Source organism: Macaca nemestrina, chromosome 8 (assembly GCF_043159975.1).
Source record: "Macaca nemestrina isolate mMacNem1 chromosome 8, mMacNem.hap1, whole genome shotgun sequence".
NCBI lineage: Eukaryota > Metazoa > Chordata > Mammalia > Primates > Cercopithecidae > Macaca > Macaca nemestrina.
This window is the reverse complement of record NC_092132.1, coordinates 97,623,940-97,645,914: the sequence shown is the minus strand read 5'-3', so window position 1 is coordinate 97,645,914 and position 21,975 is coordinate 97,623,940. Positions and strand designations below refer to the sequence as shown.

At 41.4% G+C, this 21,975-nt stretch overlaps 1 protein-coding gene across 5 annotated transcripts in view; it reads right to left on the bottom strand.

The window, feature by feature from the left end:
- Positions 1 to 21,975, bottom strand: part of LOC105496922 (protein kinase, DNA-activated, catalytic subunit) — a 189,831-nt gene that overhangs the window by 31,486 nt on the left and 136,370 nt on the right. For all 5 annotated transcript variants that reach the window (XM_071068290.1, XM_071068288.1, XM_071068291.1 and 2 more), the window contains exons 67-72: positions 21,110 to 21,218; positions 19,191 to 19,302; positions 7,701 to 7,890; positions 3,569 to 3,743; positions 1,068 to 1,261; positions 71 to 251 (exon numbers count right to left, since the gene is read on the bottom strand). In XM_071068290.1, coding sequence (XP_070924391.1) covers positions 71 to 251; positions 1,068 to 1,261; positions 3,569 to 3,743; positions 7,701 to 7,890; positions 19,191 to 19,302; positions 21,110 to 21,218 — 961 coding nt within the window. The remainder of the gene's footprint in view (positions 1 to 70; positions 252 to 1,067; positions 1,262 to 3,568; positions 3,744 to 7,700; positions 7,891 to 19,190; positions 19,303 to 21,109; positions 21,219 to 21,975) is intronic.

The window sequence follows — 21,975 nt, the reverse complement described above, 5'->3', positions numbered from 1 at the left end:
AGTATGTACAAAATTCATAAGACTTTATGCTGACATAATGGAACACTAGCTTTTTAATTTTGCAATTCACCTGATGCATTCTCTTCTTCCTTGCGCAGCTGTTGGTCACAGAAATCTGCCAGCGTCATGTAAGCATCAATCACCCCAGCTGCAGGCCTACAGCTCCAGGAGGGAGGCTGGGCCTCCTCCTCAGCTGCCTGCACAGCCTCAGAGAGGTGCTGGAATGCTCTCTGGTACAGACCCGCGATCACCTGGAATTCACAGAGACCTCAACCCATGAGCATGACTGAAGCTTTCTCAAAGAATTCTGCTTTCCATTTGTGACTCATGACACATAAATGGATCAACAGTTCCAAAATAACACTGAAGCTATGGAACTGGAAAAACAAGAGTCCACACTGGCTGTGAAGGAGCAAGCAATTCCAGTAAGATCCTCAGCACATAACAACTGGCCAAACAAAAATGCAAGCCCAGTGCGGGCCAGGTGCACAAGCAACACAGAGCTAGGTCTGGTCGGTGGAGTGCGTGGCAGTTGGGAATATAAGAGGGAGATGGAAGTTGGCTCCTGCCCTCAGTGTCCTGCACAGATGCTGGTAGCATCATGGAGGGAAAAGACAAGGCCCCACAACTGAGGTGAGGCAGGACATAGTGAATGAGAAGGAAGCTGGTAACTATTGAAAAAACAAAATAATCGGCAAGAAGCTAAGCAAAGCAGGCACTAAATAAAAACGCAGAAAAGGCTGATTTGTTCCGTAAGCTGGTGGGACGTCTGAATGGTGATGGGTGGGGAAATTTAATAAACAAAAGTCATAAAAGAACTGTCCACAGTTCTTTTAATCCAAAAAAAAAATTAAAATTCATGACTTTTAATATTAAAAAATTTGTATCATTCAAATAAATAGGAAGCACAAAGAATGTCAATTTTCCACATAAGAAAATTGGCTGTGCATAACTGTCAAATATATTTTAAAAACACAAAGCAATACCCTATTACTTTCCTGTAGCCTGAACACTGCACATTGAAGACATACACAACACACTAGTATAAAACATTCTTCCAGTATTACCTTCTCCGAATCCTCTGAACTGGATCCAGAAAGCTCTAAGATTCTTCTAGCCTTGTCCTCCTCGATTTCAGCAAGGCAGGCTGGCTCACTGCTGAGAGCATTAGCTATGATCCTGTAAGTTGTACCCAAGAGAATGTTCTGGTCACGGGAAGCCAGAATATTTTTGCTTAAGTAGCTTGACACGTTGTTCTCATCTGTTGGATTAAAAAAACAAACAAAACAAAAACAAACACTATGTGTATGTGTGTGTGTGTGTGTAATTAAAAAGAAGAAATTCGTTGTCTACGAAAGTTTTCTTTTGTTTTTGGAACAGGGTCTCCCTCTGTTACCCAGGCTGGAGTGCAATGACACGATCTTGGCTCATTGCAACCTCTGCCTCCCGGGCTCAAGCGATCATCCCACCTCAACCTCCCAATTAGCTGGGACTATAGGCTTGTACCACCATGCCCGGCTATTTTTTGCATTTTTGGTAGAGATGGGGTTTCGCCATGTTGCCCAGGCTGGTCTCGAACTCCTATGTTCAAGCAATCCTCCCACCTTGGCCTCCGAAAATGCTGAGATTACAAGTGTGAGCCACCGTGCTTGGCCTAAAGTTTTCTATCAATAAATTAATAAAAATAAATATTGAAAGTATAAGAAACTGACTTCAAATACTGGCTAGGGAATTTCTTGAACTCACATATTAATGAAAAATGTTCTTTGTTAGAAGTAACTGTATCAAAGTCCACAGAGGCTAAGCAATTGAAACTTTCATGAATTAACTTTTTATTCAAGCATCATCATTCTGCAATTTTTCAAAGCACCTAATTCTGTTATAAAGAATAGGAAATGAGTACTGTGTTTGTACATAAATTAATAATCCAGAGTAGGTCTTTAAATTGGCACTGTGGCCCATAGCAAATGAAGCAACAGGCACTGCTGCATTTAAAGTTCTAGTTCTGCTGTGACTGTGTGATTCTGGGCAAGCAGCTGGATCAGCGCTGGTTAAGTCTGCAGTGTCCAGAGATGCGATAACAGTGTTGAAACTAGGAGGCCTGATCAAACCACATGCCCTCCTTGCCTATGGTCTGACAGTTCTCTGCCAGAGTTATCTCACATACAGGATCACAACTACTGGCCCTGCTTATCACGCAAGGCTGTTACGAACTACAACCATACTCTAACTGTGTAATTATTATTATATGGGTATATGGACACTAATATTAACATCAGCAAACTCCTCCTCCCCTCAAAAAAACCCATATAATTATTTAGCAATCATCAGGATAATTTTCTTCTTCTTTTTTTAGACACAGGGTCTCACTATGTTGCCCAGGTCAGAATACAGTGGCTACTCACACAGGCACAATCATGGCTCAATGCAGCCTCGAACTCCTGATCTCAAGCTATCCTCCCGCCTCAGGCTCCCCAGTAGCTGGGACTAAGGGTGCATGCCACAACGTCCAACTAGAATGATCTTCTCCTCCTGGGATCAGTGTAAAAGAGTGCTTCTCCCCTAGACACCTTTATTGAGGCTGATACCTCAGAGCTGGTCTGGGAACCCAGCTGGATCATGCCTGATCAGAATACTAGCACACATCCTCAGACACAGGGCAACAGAGCAGGCAGGGGACAAGACCCAAACCTGCCCAAGAAAGCTTTCCTCCTTTAATGTAGTCTTAAAGACTACACTATTTCAGAAGGAAATGGCTTTTTTTTTTTTTTTTTTTGAGACGGAGTTTTGCTCTTGTCAACCAGGCTGGAGTGCAGTGGCGTGATTTGGGCTCACTGCAACCTCCACCTGCCAGGTTCAAGCGATTCTCCTGCCTCAGGCTCCAGAGCAGCTGGGACTACAGACATGCGCCTGCCACCACGCGCAGCTAGTTTTTGTTTTTGTTTGAGATGGAGTCCTGCTCTATCGCCCAGGCTGGAGTGTAGTGGAGCGATCTCAGCTCACTGCAAGCTCCATCTCCCAGGTTCACGCCATTCTCCTGCTTCAGCCTCCCAAGTAGCTGGGACTACAGGCGCCCACCGCCAAACCTGGCGTAATTTTTTTGTATTTTCAGTAGACACAGGGTTTCACTTTGTTAGCCAGGATGGTCTCGATCTCCTGACCTCGTGATCCACCCGCCTCGGCCTCCCAAAGTGCTGGGATTACAGGTGTGAGCCACCGTGCCCGGCCTAATTTTTTTTTTTTAGTAGAGATGCGGTTTCACCATGTTGGCCAGGATGTTCTCGATCTCCTGACCTCGTGATCCACCCACCTTGGCCACCCAAACTGCTGGGATTACAGGCGTGAGCCACTGCACCCAGGCTGAAATGGCTTTTCATGTTTGTTTATATCTTATATGCAAACAAAGTTTTCAAAATAATTAAACTATCATTCTTTGCTATATTCACTGAAATTACTGCAAAGATTTACCTCCCAAATGTCAGATGATGCAGCACAAAGAAGAAGAAGATACACAAGACAATGTAACATAGCCCTCTAAGCTGTATGTGGATAAAAGCGGTCAACTTACCCAACAAAGAGACTGTTTTCAGCACAGTGAGCACCTGCTCAGAGCAGCCCTGGGATCGGCTCCGGCAGTGGCTCAAGCGGCAGTAGCTCTGCACCCAGCTCACCAGCCAATCGTCTCTGGTTTTTGACTCTTTATGCAGCTCCTTCAGTAGTTTCATGGCAAGTGAGAAATTGTTCTGTATTAATAGAAAAAGAGAGAAGGTGGTATGATGATACACAAGTGACAGAAGTTTCAAATTGGCCTGCTTCCCCCTTTGCATGACACAATCCACCGGAGAGTAACATATCTATTTCTTTAGCTTCAATTATGTCTCTAAATGTATCACTGGGGTATAATTCATATTTAAAGAGTACAATTCAGGCCAGGTTTAGTGGCTCAGGCCTGTAATCCCAGCACTTTGGAAGGCCGAGGAGGGAGGATTACCTGAGTCTAGGAGTCTGAAACCAGACTAGGCAACATAGTGAGACCCTGCCTCTAAAAAAATTTTAAAAATTAGCCAGCACCATGGCACGTGCCTGTAGTCCCAGTTACTCTGGACACTAAGGTAGTAGGATCACTTGAACCTGGGAGGTTGAGGCTGCAGTGAGTTGCTGTGTACTCCATCCTGGGAAACAGAGCAAGACTGTCTCAAAAAAACAAGCAAAAAAAGGTTGGGGCAGGGTGGGTACAATTCAGTATTTTTGAGTATATTTACAAAGTTGTGCAACCACCACCCCTAATTCCAGAACATTTTCATTACCCCAAAAAGAAACTCACTGTCTATTCCGAGTCACTACCCAGCCACTGGCAACAGTAAATTCCCTTCCTGTCTCTATGGATTTGCCTACACCAGACACTTTGTAACAATGGTATCAGAAAACAAGTGGTGATGGCATCTTTTACTTAGCATGATGTCTTCCAGGTTCATGCATGTCGTAGCACCTGTCAGCTCTTCTTTCCTCTTTACGGCTGAGTACGGCTGAATAATACTCCATTGCACGGACATGCCACTTTTTTTTTTTTGAGATGGAGTTTCACTCATTGCCCAGGCTGGAGTGCAATGGCGTGATCTCAGCTCACTGCAACCTGTGCCTCCTGGGTTCAAACAATTTTCCTGCCTCGGTCTCCCAAGTACCTGGGATTACAGGCGTGTGCCACCACGCCCGGCTAATTTTTATATTTTTAGTAGAGACGGAGTTTCTCCATGTTGGCCAGACTGGTCTCGGACTTCTGACTTCAAGTGATCCGCCCGCCTCGGCCTTTCAAAGTGCTGGTAATACAGGCCTGAGTCACTGCACCTGGCTGGACATGCCACATCTTATTTAGGTTGCTGCCACCTTCCAGCTATTTTGAATAATGCCCCTGTCAACATTTGTGTATTAATTTCCATGTGAACTTAAGCTTTTGTTTCTCATGGGTCTGGGAGTGTAATTGCTGTGTCATAAGGTAACTCTAGGTTCAACTGTGTTTGTTTGTTTGTTTGTTTGTTTGAGGCAAAGTTTTGTTCTTGTCACCCAGGCTGGAGCACAGTGGCACAATCTTCGCTCTCTGCAACCTCCATCTCCCAGGTTCAAGTGATTCTCCTGCCTCAGCCTTCTGAGTAGCTGGGATTACAGACATGTGCCACCAAGTCCGGCTAATTTTTGTATTTTTAGTAGAGACAGGGTTTCACCATGTCGGTCAGGCTGGTCTTGAACCCCTGACCTCAGGTGATCCACCTGTCTTGGCCTCCCCAAAGTGCTGGGATTACAAGCGTGAGCGCCCGGCCTTGACATTTTTTTTTTAAAGTATAGTCAAGTGAAGCATCAGAAGTGGAGAATCAACAAAGAAATCTGGTAAATGGCTGTGATCCATTAGTTGTAAAAACCACTGCACTTGGACCAGCCTCTATGTTTAACTTTTTGAGGAAATGCCAGACTGTTTTCCACAGCAGATGCACCATTTTACATTCCCACCAGCAGTTCAGAAGGTTTCCAGTTTCCCACATCTTCTCCAAGGTTTGTCATCTGTGTGTGTGCTTCCAGCCATCACAGTGGGTGTGAAGTGGTCTCTCATTGTGGATTTGATTTGCATTTCCCTCAAGCCTAGTGACACTGAGCATTTTTGCATGAGCTGGTTGGCCATTTGCCTATCTTCTTTGGAGAAATGTGTATTCAAACACTTCATGCCCATTTCTTAATTAGGTTGATTCTTTACTGTTCAGTTGTGAAGCATTCTTTATGTATTCTGGATACTAGACCCTTATCAGATATGTGATCTGCAAATAGTTTCTCCCATTACATGAGTTGTCTTTATACATTCTTCAGCTTCTCAGGTAGGCACAATAGTTTTAATTCTGAATACAATTGACCTATTTTTTAGTTGCTTATATAATGTCTTCTTAAATCTACACCTCTAATTCTCTCTCAAGCTTCAAAAGACATTTTCATCAGACTTTGGTTTTCCTAATTACTGCCCTTTCAACCACCCAGGAGAGAAATCCAAGTTGTTCCCAGCCAGACCCTCTCATCACTCCTGTCACCGCGGGTTGTCCTGGATCTCCTTACAGAGCACCTCTCTTGCCCTGCTCACTCCCACCCCACTCCCCTAATGTGGAGCTTCCTGGTCTTTCTCTGTCTTTGCTTTCCCCAGAGCTGTCAATCTCCCACACAGCTTACAACAGGCCAGCATGCATGGAACCTTCAATGGCCTCCTGAACCCTGGAAGGATGCAGTCTCTCACCCTCTATAAACCTAGCATAAGACTCTGCATTCTGTTTCTCACTTTCATGTTTCTGTGTGCGTGACTCCTGACTCCTGGAATACCTTTCTCCTCTCCATGTGCAAATCTTTCCATACCCATAAAGCCTACCCTAAATCACATCCCCCTTCCCCAGACACCTCCCTGTCCAAGGTGGAAGCTCTTCTCTTCCCTGCGCCCTCCAGGCTTTGCTGACATCTCTCTTCTTTGCCCACCAGTGCTGTTGTCATCATGTGTGCAGCCCCCACTCTCACTAGATAGTAATAATGGCAGGGAACATGTCTTTCCCCTCATCGTGCCAGTTTCCTAACTACACTGGGGTCCCCTCCCCATGACCCCAACTCCCTCACCACTAAATCCTTTAGTTCAGATCACCCCTTCTGGCCACACCCTGCTCTTCTCTCACCCAGTTCCTGCTCTGCCTGCCTCTAATTGGATTTTCTGTTATTTGCAACATAAAAATTCTTACTTGATATTACACTCATCCAAAGAAAAATCTATAAATGAGCATTTAAACCTAGAAAAAAGAAATATTATTTCTACTAGAATATCATCCTTTGCCTTGCAATAGCAATTGATATAGGGTCATTAACATAGCAAGCTTCCGTAGTATGTTTAAAAATTATATACATTTAAAGAGATTACATGCAATTTTTAAGCAATGTATATACTTAATATCAAGAAAGGGTCCTAGTATTAAATGATAATTCCTACAAAGTAAACCTAAAAATAATGTGTAACTAACTGGTAAGGATTCATTTTGAAATGACTAACAGGAATACAATAAACTCTAGAGGCTTTCTGGAGACTTTTGAGTAAGTGCTCCTTGAAGTTTCCTTTTTTTTTTTTTTTTTGAGATGGAGTCTCGCTCTGTCGCCCAGGCTGGAGTGCAGTGGCCGGATCTCAGCTCACTGCAAGCTCCGCCTCCCGGGTTCACACCATTCTCCGGCCTCAGCCTCCCAAGTAGCTGGGACTACAGGCGCCCACCACCTCGCCCGGCTAGTTTTTTTTGTATTTTTTAGTAGAGACGGGGTTTCACCGTGTTAGCCAGGATGGTCTCTATCTCCTGACCTCGTGATCCACCCGTCTCGGCCTCCCAAAGTGCTGGGATTACAGGCTTGAGCCACCACGCCTGGCCGAAGTTTCCTTTTTTTTTGAGACAGGTTCTCACTCTGTCGCCCAAGCTGGTCTCTAACTCCTGGGCTCAAGTGATCCGCCTGCCTTGGCCTCTCAAAGTGCTGAGATTACAGGTGTGAGCCACTGCACCCAGCCCAGTTTACTTATAAAGAGAGAAAAAAAATAACACCTACTCAATTATTTTAAGGTTCAGACTATAAAGAAAAGCTAAAATTAGAGAAAAGCTAATTTAGCAAAATCCTGTGACACAGCAGGAAAGACAGACATGAGTACCCACCTGCTTCCGGGCACTGTCTACCATCTTCATTTTCATGGAAAACTTGCAGCTCCTGATCAAGGAGCTGATATCTTCTTCCTGCTCTTGCACGTCCATCCTGTCACTGGGGTCTCCATCTTCATCCACATTCATACTATTATCTTCTGGAAGAGGAGTAAGCTTCTCCTCTATTTTGCTGAGAAAGAAACATCTACACAAAGAAAAATGAGACAATGTCAGACTCAGGAATAGGAAGCTGCTGGGTAGCAATAACAGGCAGAAATTCTACACCTTAGTAAATGTTTGTTTGTTTCTTTTTTTGAGATGAGTTTCACTCTGTCGCCCAGGCTGGAGTGCAGTGGCGCGATCTAGGCTCACCGCATGCTCCGCCTCCCAGGTTCACATCATTCTTCTGCCTCAGCCTCCTGAGTAGCTGGGACTACAGATGCCCGCCACCACATCCGTCTAATTTTTAGTAGAGACAGGGTTTCACCATGTTAGCCAGGATGGTCTCAATCTCCTGATCTCATGATCCGGCCGCCTCAGCCTCCCAAAGTGCTGGGATTACAGGCGTGAGCCACCGTGCTCGGCCTACCTGGTTTTTTTTTTTTTTTTTTCCTGAGATGGAGTCTCATTCTGTTGCCCAGGCTGGAGTGCAGTGGCACGATCTTGACTTACTGCAACCTCCACCTCCTGGATTCAAGCGATTTTCCTGCCTCAGCCTACTGAGCAGCTGGGATTATAGGCGTGCACCACCATACCCAGATAATTTTTGTATTTTTAGTAGAGAGGGGGTTTCACCATGTTGGTCAAGCTGCTCTCCAACTCCTGACCTTCAGGTGATCCACCTGCTTTGGCCTCCCAAAGTGCTGGGATACAGGTGTGAGGCACCATGCCCAGCCTTTGTTCACATTTAAAACCATAAATATACACTCTAGGTATTGACTTACTCTCCATTTTCATAAACCAACTCCTTAAAGATCACCAATGAGATATATATATAATTTTTTTTTTTTGAGACAGAGTCTCCCTCTGTCACCCAAGCTGGAGTGCAGTGGCACGATCTCAGCTCACTGCAACCTCTGCCTCCTGGGTTCAAGTGATTCTCCTGCCTCAGCTTCCTGAGTAGCTGGGATTACAGGCGCGTGCCACCACGCCCAGCTAATTTTGGTATTTTTGGTAGAGATGGAGTTTCACCATCTTGGCCAGGCTGGTCTTGAACTCCTGACCTCATGATCTGCCTGCCTCAGCCTCTCAAAGTGCTGGGATTACAGGAGTAAGCCACCATGCCCGGCCACCAATGATATGCCTCTCAAAGTGCTGGGATTACAGGAGTGAGCCACCATGCCCGGCCACCAATGATATTTTAACAGTACTTTTCATACATCACTTAATGCTTCCAGTTGCACAGAATAAAATGTTCAACCTCACCATTTTCTTTTCTTTTTTTTGAAGACAGAGTATGGCTCTGTCACCCAGGCTGGTGTGCAGTGCTAAGTTCTCAACTCACTGAAAGCTCCACCTCCCGGGCTCAAGCCAACCTCCTACCTCAGCCTTCTGAGTAGCTGGGGCTATTGGCGCAGGCCACCATGCCCAGCTAATTCTCTTTTTTTTTTTTTTTTTTTGTAGAATCGTGGTTTCATCGTGTTGCCCAGGCTGGTTCTGAACTCCTGAGTTCAAGCAATTTGCCTGCCTTGGCCTCCCAAAGTGTTGGGATTACAGGAGTGAGCTATCATGTCTGGCCTAAATTTTATCTTTTGATGAATGGTAACATACCCTGTGTTGAGCCATTTTGCTCCTTATATGTCCCAACTTAAGGTGATAAATATATAACAGTAAACAGTTTATAATCACTGAAAATTTTCTTTTCTTTTTATTTATTTATTTTTTTGAGACAGGGTCTTGCTCTGTTGTCCACGTTGGAGCTTAGTGGTGCAACCACAGCTCACTGCAGCCTCGACCTCCTAAGCTCACGCAGTCCTCTTCCCTCAGCCTCCCAAATAGCCAGGGTTGGTTATAGGTGCATGCTACCGCATCAAACTAAGTTTTACATTTTTTTTGTAGAAACGGGGGCTTGCTATGTTGCCAGGCTGGTCTCAAACTCCTGGGTTCAAGGAATCCTCCTAAAGGCTGGGATTACAGGTATGAGCCACCATGCCACCATGAAAATTTAAAAGGTAAGTCTAGGTCGCTATTAAATTATTATTTTAGAAACAGGACTCACTATGTTGCCCAGGCTGTAGTGCAGTAGTTATTCACAGATGTAATCATAGCACACTACAGCCTTGAATTCCTGGGTTCAAGCAATCCTCCTGCCTCAGCCTCCCAAGAAGCTGAAACAATAGGTGTGTGCCTCCATACCCAACTTCAAAATTATTTTTATTTGAATCATAATTTACATGTATGACTCTGTCCAAGTAATTTTATTTCCATTAATATTAGTAACACTGACAAAGGGCCCTAATATATAAAGCTCATCCCTGATCAACAATCAAGTAAATTTCTGTTATTCTTCCAGGAACTGATTTCCAATTTCTTAGAAACACTATGGCCAGGGAGTTTGAGAACACCCTGGGCAACATAGTGATACCTCATCTCTACAAAAAAAAGTAAAAATTAGCTGGGCATGGTGGCATGAGCCTGTGTTTCCAGCTACTCAGGAGGATCGCCTGAGCTCAGGAGTTTGAGGCTGCAGTGAGCTATGATTGCACCACTGCACTCCAGCCTGGGTGGCAGAGCAAGACCCTGTGCATGGAAAGAAAGAAAAGAAAAGGAAAGGAAAAAAGGAGAGGAAAGAAGAGGATAAGATAGGGGAGGGGAGGGGAGGGGAGGGGAGGGGAGGGGAGGGGAAGGGAGGAGAGGGGAAGGGAGGGGAAGGGAGGGGAAGGGAGGGGAAAAGGAAACACTGTAGGCAGATAAACCATCATGTTTTACATTTCTTTTTCCTTTTCCCTCTGTTTCTTACTCCCAAGATACAAGCCTCGCTGGCCATTTCCTATTCTTACCATACTGCTCTGTGCTCCTCATCCCCACACCAACCACAGTGCTGGCTCATTCCCCAAAGCTGCCACTGATTTTAAGCTTTCACTGTTTTTAATCATAACAATAAATACAAGTGGGTACTGGATTAACATTTCAATAAATAATGAATTACTGAATCCATAAATGTCTCCTACCAGTGTGAATAAAGTGCCTGGCATTTCAGGAAAGGGAGGTGGGAACATCCACAGAATGAGACAGACTCCCTTGGGCTGTGAAGGGTGCATGCAATTTTAGAAGTGGAGTTGACAAGGGAGTCCCAGACAGAGGGAACAAATTAAACAAACACAGAAAACAGTTACACTGCATGACATGTTCTCACATCAAATCAGAGAGAACAAACCAAGAAGAGAACCATCTTTTCTAAAAACAACAGAGTCTGGCTCTGGTATGGCACTGGGAGCCCCTTGGGCCTATCCTCTGCTGACAACAACTAGAAACTGGATAAAATACAACTCCCCAAGAACTCTGAGTGAATAAAAGATGGCAGACTGTATGTGCAGGGAATCAAAACTGGGAGGGTCTGCTATTGGGATGGGTTTCCTGTTTCCTCTCTGTCTTATTCCCTTTTGACCCTGAGGAGTGTGGTGGCAATGTGATTGAGATCCTTAAGGCAAGCCTGCTGCATTCTACCCAGGGGAACAAGAAAAGGAGCCCAGGCAGACAGGTGCTACAGGGAGAATCCTGGTGGGGAGAGAACCAGAGAAAAATCCTCTAGTTCTGCACATGAACCCACCAGGCTCAGGCTGCCCTGAAGTATGCATGTACAGACAGACTCAAAACAGCACAGGTTTGGAAAGGAACTGAGGTTTCAATCAACAAAAGGCAAGACAGAGCCTACTATCTAAACAGATCGCCAGCTAGAGAATTATAAGCCAGCATCTACGCAAGAGAATCCAGTAGTTCTCCTTATCTTACCTGCAGTTTTGCTTTCCCTGGCTTCAGTTACTGCAGATATAGTGCAATAAGATATTTTGAGATAGACAGACCACATTCACATTAACTTTTATTATAGTATACTGTTTGAATTATTCTATTTTATTATTGTTATTATTGTTACTTACTGTGCCTAATTTAGAAATTAAACTTTATCATATGTGTGTATATATAGGAAAAAAAACCAGTATACATAAGGTTTGGTATTATCCATGGTTTCAGGATTCCACTGGGGATCTTTGAACGTATCTCCTACAGATAAGAAGGGACTACTATATTCACAAATTACATTCAAAAATTAACTGATAAAAAGAATCAGGAGAATGTATCCATCTCAACAGAAAATGGATGCCAACTCTATGCTGACCCCATATGTTGGAATGATCATATAAGGACCTTAAAGCAGCTATTTAAACCATGCTCCAGGAGGTCAAGAAAAACACACATGCAATAAATGAAAGGGTGAGTATCTCAGCAGAAAAAGAGAAAATATTTTTTAATAAACCAAACGGAAATTTTACAACTGGAAAATACAATACCTAAGATAAAACAGTCACTAGACGGACTTCCTAGAAGAACAAGTAAGACAAAAGAAAATAAGAGCAAGATTGAAGACAAATCAATAGAAATTATCTAATCTGATGAATAAACAACAAAAAGAATGAATAAAAATGAACAGAGTCAGGAACTTATGGAAAAATGTCAAAAGGCACGATGTATGTGTAACTGGATTCCCACGAAACCAAGAGAAATTGGGACAAAAAGTATTTGAAGAAATACAATGACCAAAAACTCCTCAAATTTGGTGACAAAAATGTACAGATTCAAGAAAGTCAGTGAACTTTAGATGGGATAAATTCAAACAGAACCAGGCCTAGACACATCATAATCAAACTGCTGATAACCAATGATAAAGAAAAAAATCCTGAAAGCAGCCAGAAAAACATGACACATTACATATGAGCCACAACAACAGGAATAGTGAAGACATCATCTTCAGAGACACAGCGGCCAAAAGATACCACAAGGGGCAGGGAGTATCTACCCAGATTCTACATTCTGAGAAAGTGTCCTTCAAGAATGACAGAGAAATAAAGATATCTTCAGAGAAGGAAAAAACTAACAAGAGTTCATCACAGGTAGACCTGCATTACAAGAACTGCTAAAGGAAGATTTTCAGGCTAAAGGAAAATGACACAAGAGAAAAACTTGGGTCTTAGGAACAAATGATGAGTACAGAGTGGTAAGTATAATAAAAGACATATACTTATGTTCTAAAGAATATGTGACAAAAACCACATATGTTCTTTAGAATATGTATGACTGTTTAAAGTACAATATTATCTAGTGGTGTTTTCATTATATGTTACTTCATAAACATACATGAAATCCATCCACACACACATCGATGTATCATTACTTCATAATGATAAAAGGAGTATTTTGACAGGGCATGGTGGCTCACGCTTGTAATCCCAGCACTTTGGAAGGCCGAGGTGGGCGGATCACCTGAGGTCAGGAGTTCGAAACCAGCCTGACTAACGTGGCAAAATCCCGTCTCTACTAAAAATACAAAATTAGCTGGGTGTGGTGGCACATGCCTGTAATCCCAGCTACTTGGGAGGCTGAAGGAGGAGAATGGCTTGAATCTGGGGGGTGCAGGTTGCAGTGAGCCAAGATCATGCCACTGCACTCCAGCCTGGGCAACAAGAGCAAAATTCCATCTCAAAAAAAAGTATTTCCACCATGGCATGTGTATACTTACGTAACAAACCTGCACGTTCTGCACATGTACCCCAGAACTTAAAGTATAATAAAAACAAATAAATAATTTCATCAGGAAGACAGCAGTTATCCATGTGTATGTGCCTAATAACAGAATCAAAATACAGTACGTAAAACTACACAGAATGAAAGGCAGAAATAGACAATCCTACAATCATAGATTTTGACATCCTTATCTCAGCAGTGATGGAACTACACAAACAAACAGTAAAGACATAGAAGATCTGAAAAGTATCCCTGACAACCTTGATCTCACTGAAATTTATAAAACCTGATACCCAGGAACTGCAGAATATACAAAATTTTCAAATTTACATGGGTATTTACATGGGTATTTACATAGACCATATGTTGGCACATAAAAGAAGTCTCAATAAAATTTAAAAGGAACGAAACCATACAGAGGGTGTTTTCTGACCACAGTGGAATTTAGCAAATCACTAAGATAGCCAGAAAACCCAGGTATTTGGAAATTAAAACACTTTTAAATATTTAATGGATCAAGTTACATAAGAATTAGAAAAATATGTTGAACTGAATAACATACCAAAATTTGCAGAATGTAGCTAAAGCAGTACTTTAGAGGGACACATGTAACTTTCAATGCTTGTATTACAAGGAAGAAAAGGTATAAAATCAACAGTTTCTGCCTAAAGAAACAAGAAAAAGAAAAGCAAATACAAAGTAAGAGGAAAAGAAAAAAATAGTAAAGATGATACTAGAAATCAATTAAATAGAAAACAGATAATAAAGAAAATCAACAAAGTCAAAAACTGGTCCTTTGAAAGAGATCAACAAAACTGACAAACTTTTACCCAGATGAATCAAGTATTAAAAAAGAGAACACAAATAACCAATACATGGAATGAAAAAAGGGTTCCCTCCACAGACACTACAAATAATAAAAAGGATGAGAATAATGTGGACTTTATACCAACAATTTGATGATGTTGATGAAATGGACAAATTTACTTTAAAAAACAAATAAGGCAGGCAGAAATTTAAAAAGAAAATGGACAAAGTGATTGAAAAGTACAATTTAACAAAAATGACACAAAAAGAAATATAATTTTTTTTTTTTTTTGAGACAGAATCTTGCTGTTTCCCAGGCTGGAATGCAGTGGCATGATCTCTGCTCACTGCAACCTCCACCTTGTGGGTTCAAGCGATTCTCCTGCCTCAGCCTCCTGAGTAGCTGGGACTACAGGTGCTGACCACCATGTCCAGCTAATTTTTGTATTTTTAGTAGAGGCAGGGCTTCACCATATTGGCCAGGCTGGTCTCCAACTCCTGACCTCAAATGATCCGCCCACCTAGGCCTCCCAAAGTGCTGGGATTACAGGCGCGAGTCACCATGCCCAGCCAGAAACAGAAAGTTTAAATTCTCGGCCGGACGCAGTGGCTCATGCCTGTAATCCCAGCACTTTGGGAAGCCAAGGCGGGCGGATCACGAGGTCAGGAGATCGAGACCATCCTGGCTAACACGGTGAAACCCCGTCTCTACTAAACAAAAAATAAAAATAAAAATAAAAAAATCAGCTGGGCGTGGTGGCAGGTGCCTGTAGTTCTAGCTACTCGGGAGGCTGAGGTAGGAGAATGGCATGAACCTGGGAGGTGGAGCTTGCAGTGAGCCAAGATCGCGCCACTGCACTCCAGCCTGGGCGACAGAGCGAGACTCTGTCTCAAAAAATATAAATAAATAAATAAGATAAATAAATAAATAAATTCTCTATCAGTATCGACTAAGGGAATTATATACATTATCAAAAATCTTCCCCAAGGGAAAACCCATGTCCAAATAGGATAGGTTTCACTGGTGAATCCTATCAAATATTCAAGTATGAAATAATGAGGATCTTATATAATTTTCCCCCCTTTGGAGAAGGAGTTTTGCTCTTGTTGCCCAGGCTGGAGTACAATGGTACAATCTTGCCTCACTGCAACCTCTGCCTCCCAGGTTCAAGAGATTCTCCTGCTTCAGCCTCTGAGTAGCTAGGATTACAGGCATGCACCGATTTTATATTTTTGGTAGAGACGAGTTTTGTCCATATTTGTCAAGGTGGTCTTGAACTCCTGACCTCAGGTGATCCGCTCATCTCAGCCTCCCAAAGTGCTGGAATTACAGGTGTGAGCCACTACGCCTGGCCATAAACTTCTTTTTAAAATAGAGAAGGAAACATGCCTTACTCATCTTATGAGTCCATGATAACCCTAATACCAAAACCTGATGAAGATATTACAAAAAAGAAAATTATAGACCAATATCCCACTTCGATACAGATGCTAAAATCCTTAAGGGATCATCATGACCATATTGGGTTTACCCCAAGAATGCAAGATTGACTTCATATTTAAAAAGCATCAAAGTAATACTTCATAAACACAATAAAGGAGAAAAACAATATGATTAAGCTGATGCAGAAAAATTGTTTGATAAAATTCAACACGCATTCATAATAAAACTCTCAGAAAACCAGGAATAGAAGGGAATTTCCTCAGTCTGATAAAAGGCATTTACAAAAACATTACCATTTTTTAAAGCTGAATGAGTGAGTTGTCTTCTCTAACATCAAGAATAAGACTAAGATGCTCATTTTACCACTTATATTCAGGATTGTACTTGAGGTCCTCATGGTTTTAACAAAGCAGGAAAATGAAATAAATGGCATAAATTTCAGAAAGAAAGAAAAGTGACCCTATCTGCAGATGATATGATAGAAAATCCCAGAGAATCTGCAAAACAAGAACTAAAACTACCAAGTTAGCAAAGATACAAAGTTAATATATAAAAAGCAATTTACATTAGCAGCAAATAATTGGGAAATATAATACAATTTTGAAAATAAATCCATTTATAACAGTGCCAAAAAACATAAAATACTTAGGAATAAATCACAAAAGACATCCAAGATCTCCATACTGAAAAAATACATAGATATGTCATATTAATGAACTGGGTAACTCTATATTGTTAAGATAGCAACTCCCCCAAACTGAACTATAGTCAATACAGTCCCAATCAAAATCTCAGCAGTTTTTCTTTATACAAATTGACAAGCAGATTCTAAAATGTAAATATAAATGCAAATCAACTAAAATAAAGTAGTATTTATAAAGAAAAGCAAAGTTGAGCCAGGTGCCATGGGTCATGCCTGTAATCTCAGCATGTTGGGAGGCTGAGACGGGCAGATTGCTTGAGCCCAGGAGTTCCATACCATCCTGGGCACATAGTGAAACCCTGTCTCCACAAAAAAAGACAAAAAAATTAGCCAGGCATGGTGGCGCACACCTGTGGTCCCAGCTACTTGAGAGGCTGAAGTGGGAGGACTGCTTGAGCCTGGGAGGTTGAGACTGCAATGAGTCATGATCAGGTGACAGAGTAAGACCCTGTCTCAAAAAAAAGAAAAGTTTGAGAACTCATCCTATCTGACTTCAAAACGTACTATAAAGTGATAGAAATGAAGACAGTTTGCTATTGTGGGAAAAAAAAAACACAAAGGAAGGGCTACAACAGAGCATCCAGAAATAGACCCACACATACATGGTCAACTGAGTTTCCAAAAAATTGCCAAGGCGACTCAATTATGAAAGATTTTTGAACAAATGGGGCTGGATAGATATCTATATGGAAAAAGTAAACACCTACCCCCTATCTCACACCATTTACAAAAATTTTCTTCCAATGCATCAGAGACCTAAATCCGTAACATTTCTAAAAGAAAACAGGAGAAGACAGGTAAGATGAGCCTGATTTGCCAGTTTAAAGGGGAGCCTGCTGGCCAAATCTGAGATAATTGAACACAAAATAAATAAGGACAGTAGTAGGTTATATCCCACTAAATAAAATTTGAATCCCTGAGTCTTTATTGATAATCTTTAAAAAGTAAATAAGTATGTAAACAGAAGGGAGGGTGCCTGCCTACAATAAGACGTAGACTAATATAAATAAATAGGTAGAGTTAGAAATTATTATTTTGCAACCATTATTGCCAACACTGGTTTGGGCCAGGAGTCATCCACAAATGCGAAATATGGAGGGGTAAGTCTTAGGAGAAGCAGGACATCTGTATGTCTCAAAGCAGCTCCCACATTTATTTGTTAGTTGGAAAGGAAAAATAAATAAATAAATGGCATTATACAGTGAAGAGACCAAACAATCTAAATTATCATCACCAGGCTGGGCATGGTAGGTAAAGCCTGTAATCCCAGTACTTTGGGAGGCCAATGCTCACTTGAGGATCACTTGAGGGCAGGAATTTTAGTACAAAATAGCCAAATTTTGTATTTTGTACTAAAAATACAAAATTAGCCAGGCATAGTAGTGCGTGCCTGTAATCCCAGCTACCTGGGGGGTTGAGGCAGGAGAATTGCTTGAACCTGGGAGATGGAGTTTGCAGTAAGCCAAGATTGCGCCACCGCACTCCAGCCTGGGCAAAAAGACTGTATCCAAAAAAAAAACAAAAACAAAAAAACAACAAAACAAAACAAAACAAAACAAAAAACAGAAAAAAAACAGAAACAAAAAAAATCACCAGTAAAAGGCAGATGGACATTCTGCCCCACGCATGATTTGCTAGCCTGAGGAATATTCTGGCCAGAGGCAGATCACCTGAGTCCCACCATAAGGAAACGTTAAGACAAACCCAAACAGAGGAACATTACTCAAAAGTGTCAGTATTAGGATACACAAAGCCTTTTGGAGACTAAACAGACACATCAAATAAATGCAGTCCATCATTCTGTACTGATCCTGTCATAGAGGTAGAGAAAATGCCACAAAGGACATTACTGGGACGATTGACAAAACTGAAATTGGGCTTTAGAGGAAAAATGAAAGCTCTGAGGTTTATCACCGAACTGTTAAATAAAAAGATACTCTTTTTCTTAAGAAATGAACACTGATCTATAACAAGGCAAAGGGATGTATCCAGCTTACGCTCACAACTGGTTCAGAAAATAAATAATATGTAGGGTCTGGTAGAAAAGAAAAAAATACAAATGCTAACATGGAAAAATGTTTAAAATGTTATTTAAAAAATCAGTGAATATGGGTTAAAGGCACCCAGGAGAGTACTACTTTTCTTGCAACTTTTCCAGAAGAACTCGTCTCAAAATAAAAAGTTAAAAAAAAATAGTAGTAGTGGAGGAAATAATGGGAGAACATGACACTTGGAATCAGAGTCCTTGAGTCCTATTTCCTATGCACATTTGCATGCAATAAACCACAACCTCTCTGACTTTATTACATGGTTAGCACCTGCCCTATGGATTCCACAGGGTAGTTACAGGATGGGAGAAGATGAGGACATGAAAATGACCTGAGACCTGGGAAAGTGACACGACTGTGTAATGGAGTTGGGAGATAGGAGGCAAGAATGTAAAAAATCCTAGTTATAAAATCTGATAATAAAAATCATTATGTAGTCGTCGTCTTTGTTGTCATTTAACTACTTAACATTCCGTTGTGAGAGGAGCAAATGTACACTGACCCTGTCTCCCTTCCTGGAGGTGCAGGTTCAGGATCAGCCACCAGCACCTCCCGACAGCAGCATCCCCACAGGGCAAGTGGGAAAGAGGACACGGCAGACACAGAGAGCTCTATCGAACCTACTTACATGGGAAACAGGAAGGATGGAAAACAGCTGCACTAGGCTCAAATCCCACGTTTCTCTAAACCATGGTTTGGAAGAAAAACCATTCCAACAATTTCAAAAAACAATCCACATTTGACTTAAAGGGACCACGTCTTACCGATTTGTGATGACGTCATCCCAGATGTTCATTGGGTCCATTTTAGCATCTGGATATCTGTTTGTCCAGGTGTTCAGAAGTCTCTTAAGGGGAACTTGAGATGATAAATTGCCTAAAAATAGTATTAGAGGGTGACTATACCCACAGCTCAATTATAAGACCAAATGACAAAGTAAGGTCATTATCAGTAAATAGAAAACTCAGACTTCTGCCCAAATTACAAAAAAGTCCTTTCTTTCACAAAAGGACACAAAGTTACCATACTAAATTTAATGTATTCTAACATTTAAACTCAATTGCTTAAGGATGGAGAAATAAACATGCACAAATTCTTTTTACATTTATTACAGGTCTACAGTCCATCTGTAATATCAAAATCTAAAAAGCATTAATAACTAAAAAGATTTTCATAGGGTTATAGCAAATTTTCTTGGCAAAAAAAAAAATCTGATCTTCACTCGTATAGGGCTACTTAGTCTTTGTTTATGGCATCAATGTGAATATTCGTAACTTAAGCTGGAGAGTTATAGAATACTGTCCTAGCCCCTGGCGTGTACACAGGTAATATTTCTAGTGTCCAAAACATTCTGGCCTCAAGGGTCTCAGAAAAGAGATTCATAATAATCTTTATGAAACTGAAAATTCACATTGCTAATGTGTTTTCTTTCTGTTGGAAGAAAACAGTAGTCAGGAACACAAGCTTAGATAAGACAGTCCTGGGTTCAAAATTTAAATCTTTTACTTATTAGCTTAGGCAAGTCATTCAATCTCTATAAGCCTCTAAAAAATGAGGAGAAAAAAATCCATCTCATGAAGTTGTTACAAAGACTAGGAAACACTGGCCGGGCACAGTGGCTCACGCCTGTATCCTAGCACTGTGGGAGGCTGAGGCAGGTGGATCACGAGGTCAGGAGATAGAGATCATCCTGGCTAACATGGTGAAACCCCACCTCAGCTAAAAATACAAAATATTAGCTAGGCGTGGTGGCAGGTGCCTGTAGTCCCAGTTACTCAGGAGGCTGAGGCAGGAGAATGGCATGAACCTGGGAGGCAGAGTTGCAGTGAGCCGAGATTGTGCCACTGCGCTCCAGCCTGGGTGACAGAGCGAGACTCCGTCTCAAAAAAAAAAGACTAGGTAATACTGATAAAGAGATTAACATAGCTCCTGAAAGCAGAATGCACTTAATAAATGATACATCATTAATATGTACTTGAAAAATAATTTTCCAAAATTAAAATAGAAAATAACTAGGTAGATATAAATATCAGTTTTTATCAGTATTCTGAAAAGCATCTTTTGTAATTATTTTTAATTATTTAAGACAAAAATGAAATTCAGATTAACAAATAAAACATTTTACCTTTGCAAAGATGTATTCCTCCCCTTAGATTCTTGGGTGACCTCCCATAGGCACTGGGATAAAACCCACTTACCAGCAATACAAAGGCCTTCTTGATGTGGGCCCTGCTGCCCGCAGCCTTCCCGCCCTCCCTTCAAGCCAGGATACCCAGTACCCTCAGTGTGCACCTCATGGGCACCACAGCTTTCTGTCTGCAAGCCCCTGCCTCTTCCCCACTGCTCAGGACCCTCCTCCAAGAGTTCTGCACCCTCTCAGGCCAGGGTGGGCCCCACCACCCTTGTGGGCAGGTGTCCTCTGGAATCACCCCACTACTCCAAAAGCTTCATTAAGGTAGGCAGCATGTTTTCTTTCACTTTGCAGCCCTGGTGCCTAGAACACTGCCTGACCATTTTAAACATTTATTTCAATGATCTGAAAATATATATTTGTAAAGGAAATTCGATGGAGTTTCTATCCCATACATTAAGAAACGTGTACTTTCACTAAGTAGAAAATAATTTAGATGCTAAAACTCTTCCACAATTAGAAATGAAAAAAATGACAGATGAAAAAAATTACCTTGTTTGCTTATAAAGCTGATGAACTCCTGAATTTCTGTTAAAGCCTGTACAGACTGCAATTTGGTGAGTCTACTTCGGTGTAAGAGGACATCAATACTAGAATAATTCTTTAAAAAAAAAAAAAGGCATTTACAAATGCTGTGTTATAAATCAAGCTGTGTCTTTAAGTTTTTAACAATACTCTAAATTATGAAATGTAGCAATTATTCTATAAATATGCCTCAGAATGGTTAATAATTAGGTCACAGACACAGTTAACAAACAGTTTAAATTAAAAAAAATAATAATTTAAGGTTTCAATCACATTTTGGCTCAGTGAAATCAATAAAACTGACATCACCAGGCTATCACTGCCTCAACTTGCCACCAAGTTTTAATAATCCCAACATCCTATAATGTAAAACTGCTGACTACAGAAGCCAATTCTTCTTTTGATAAACTTCCTTGAGAGTGCTAATCAACTTCAACACATTAAATAAAAATGAAAACAATGAATGAATATGCTTCTGTGCTAAATGTCACTAACCTATGCTAAATGTTATTAATAAACTCTATACAAGACATTCACTTACAAACAAACAACTGTCAGGAAAAGATTTGGAGAAAAGCAAAAAGGAAAGAAAGAGTGGCAGAAAACAATCAGGGAAGATCAACCCCCACTCTTCTCCACAAAGTAAACAAGCTTCCATTCTGCTACCCCAAATAGAAAAGTCTACTCTTGGCCAGGAGTGATGGCTCATGTCTGTAATCCCAGCACCTTCGGAGACTGAGGCAGGTGAATCACCTGACATCAGGAGTTCAAGACCAGCCTGGCCAACATGGTAAAACCTCGTCTCTACTAAAAATACAAAAATTAGCAGAGCG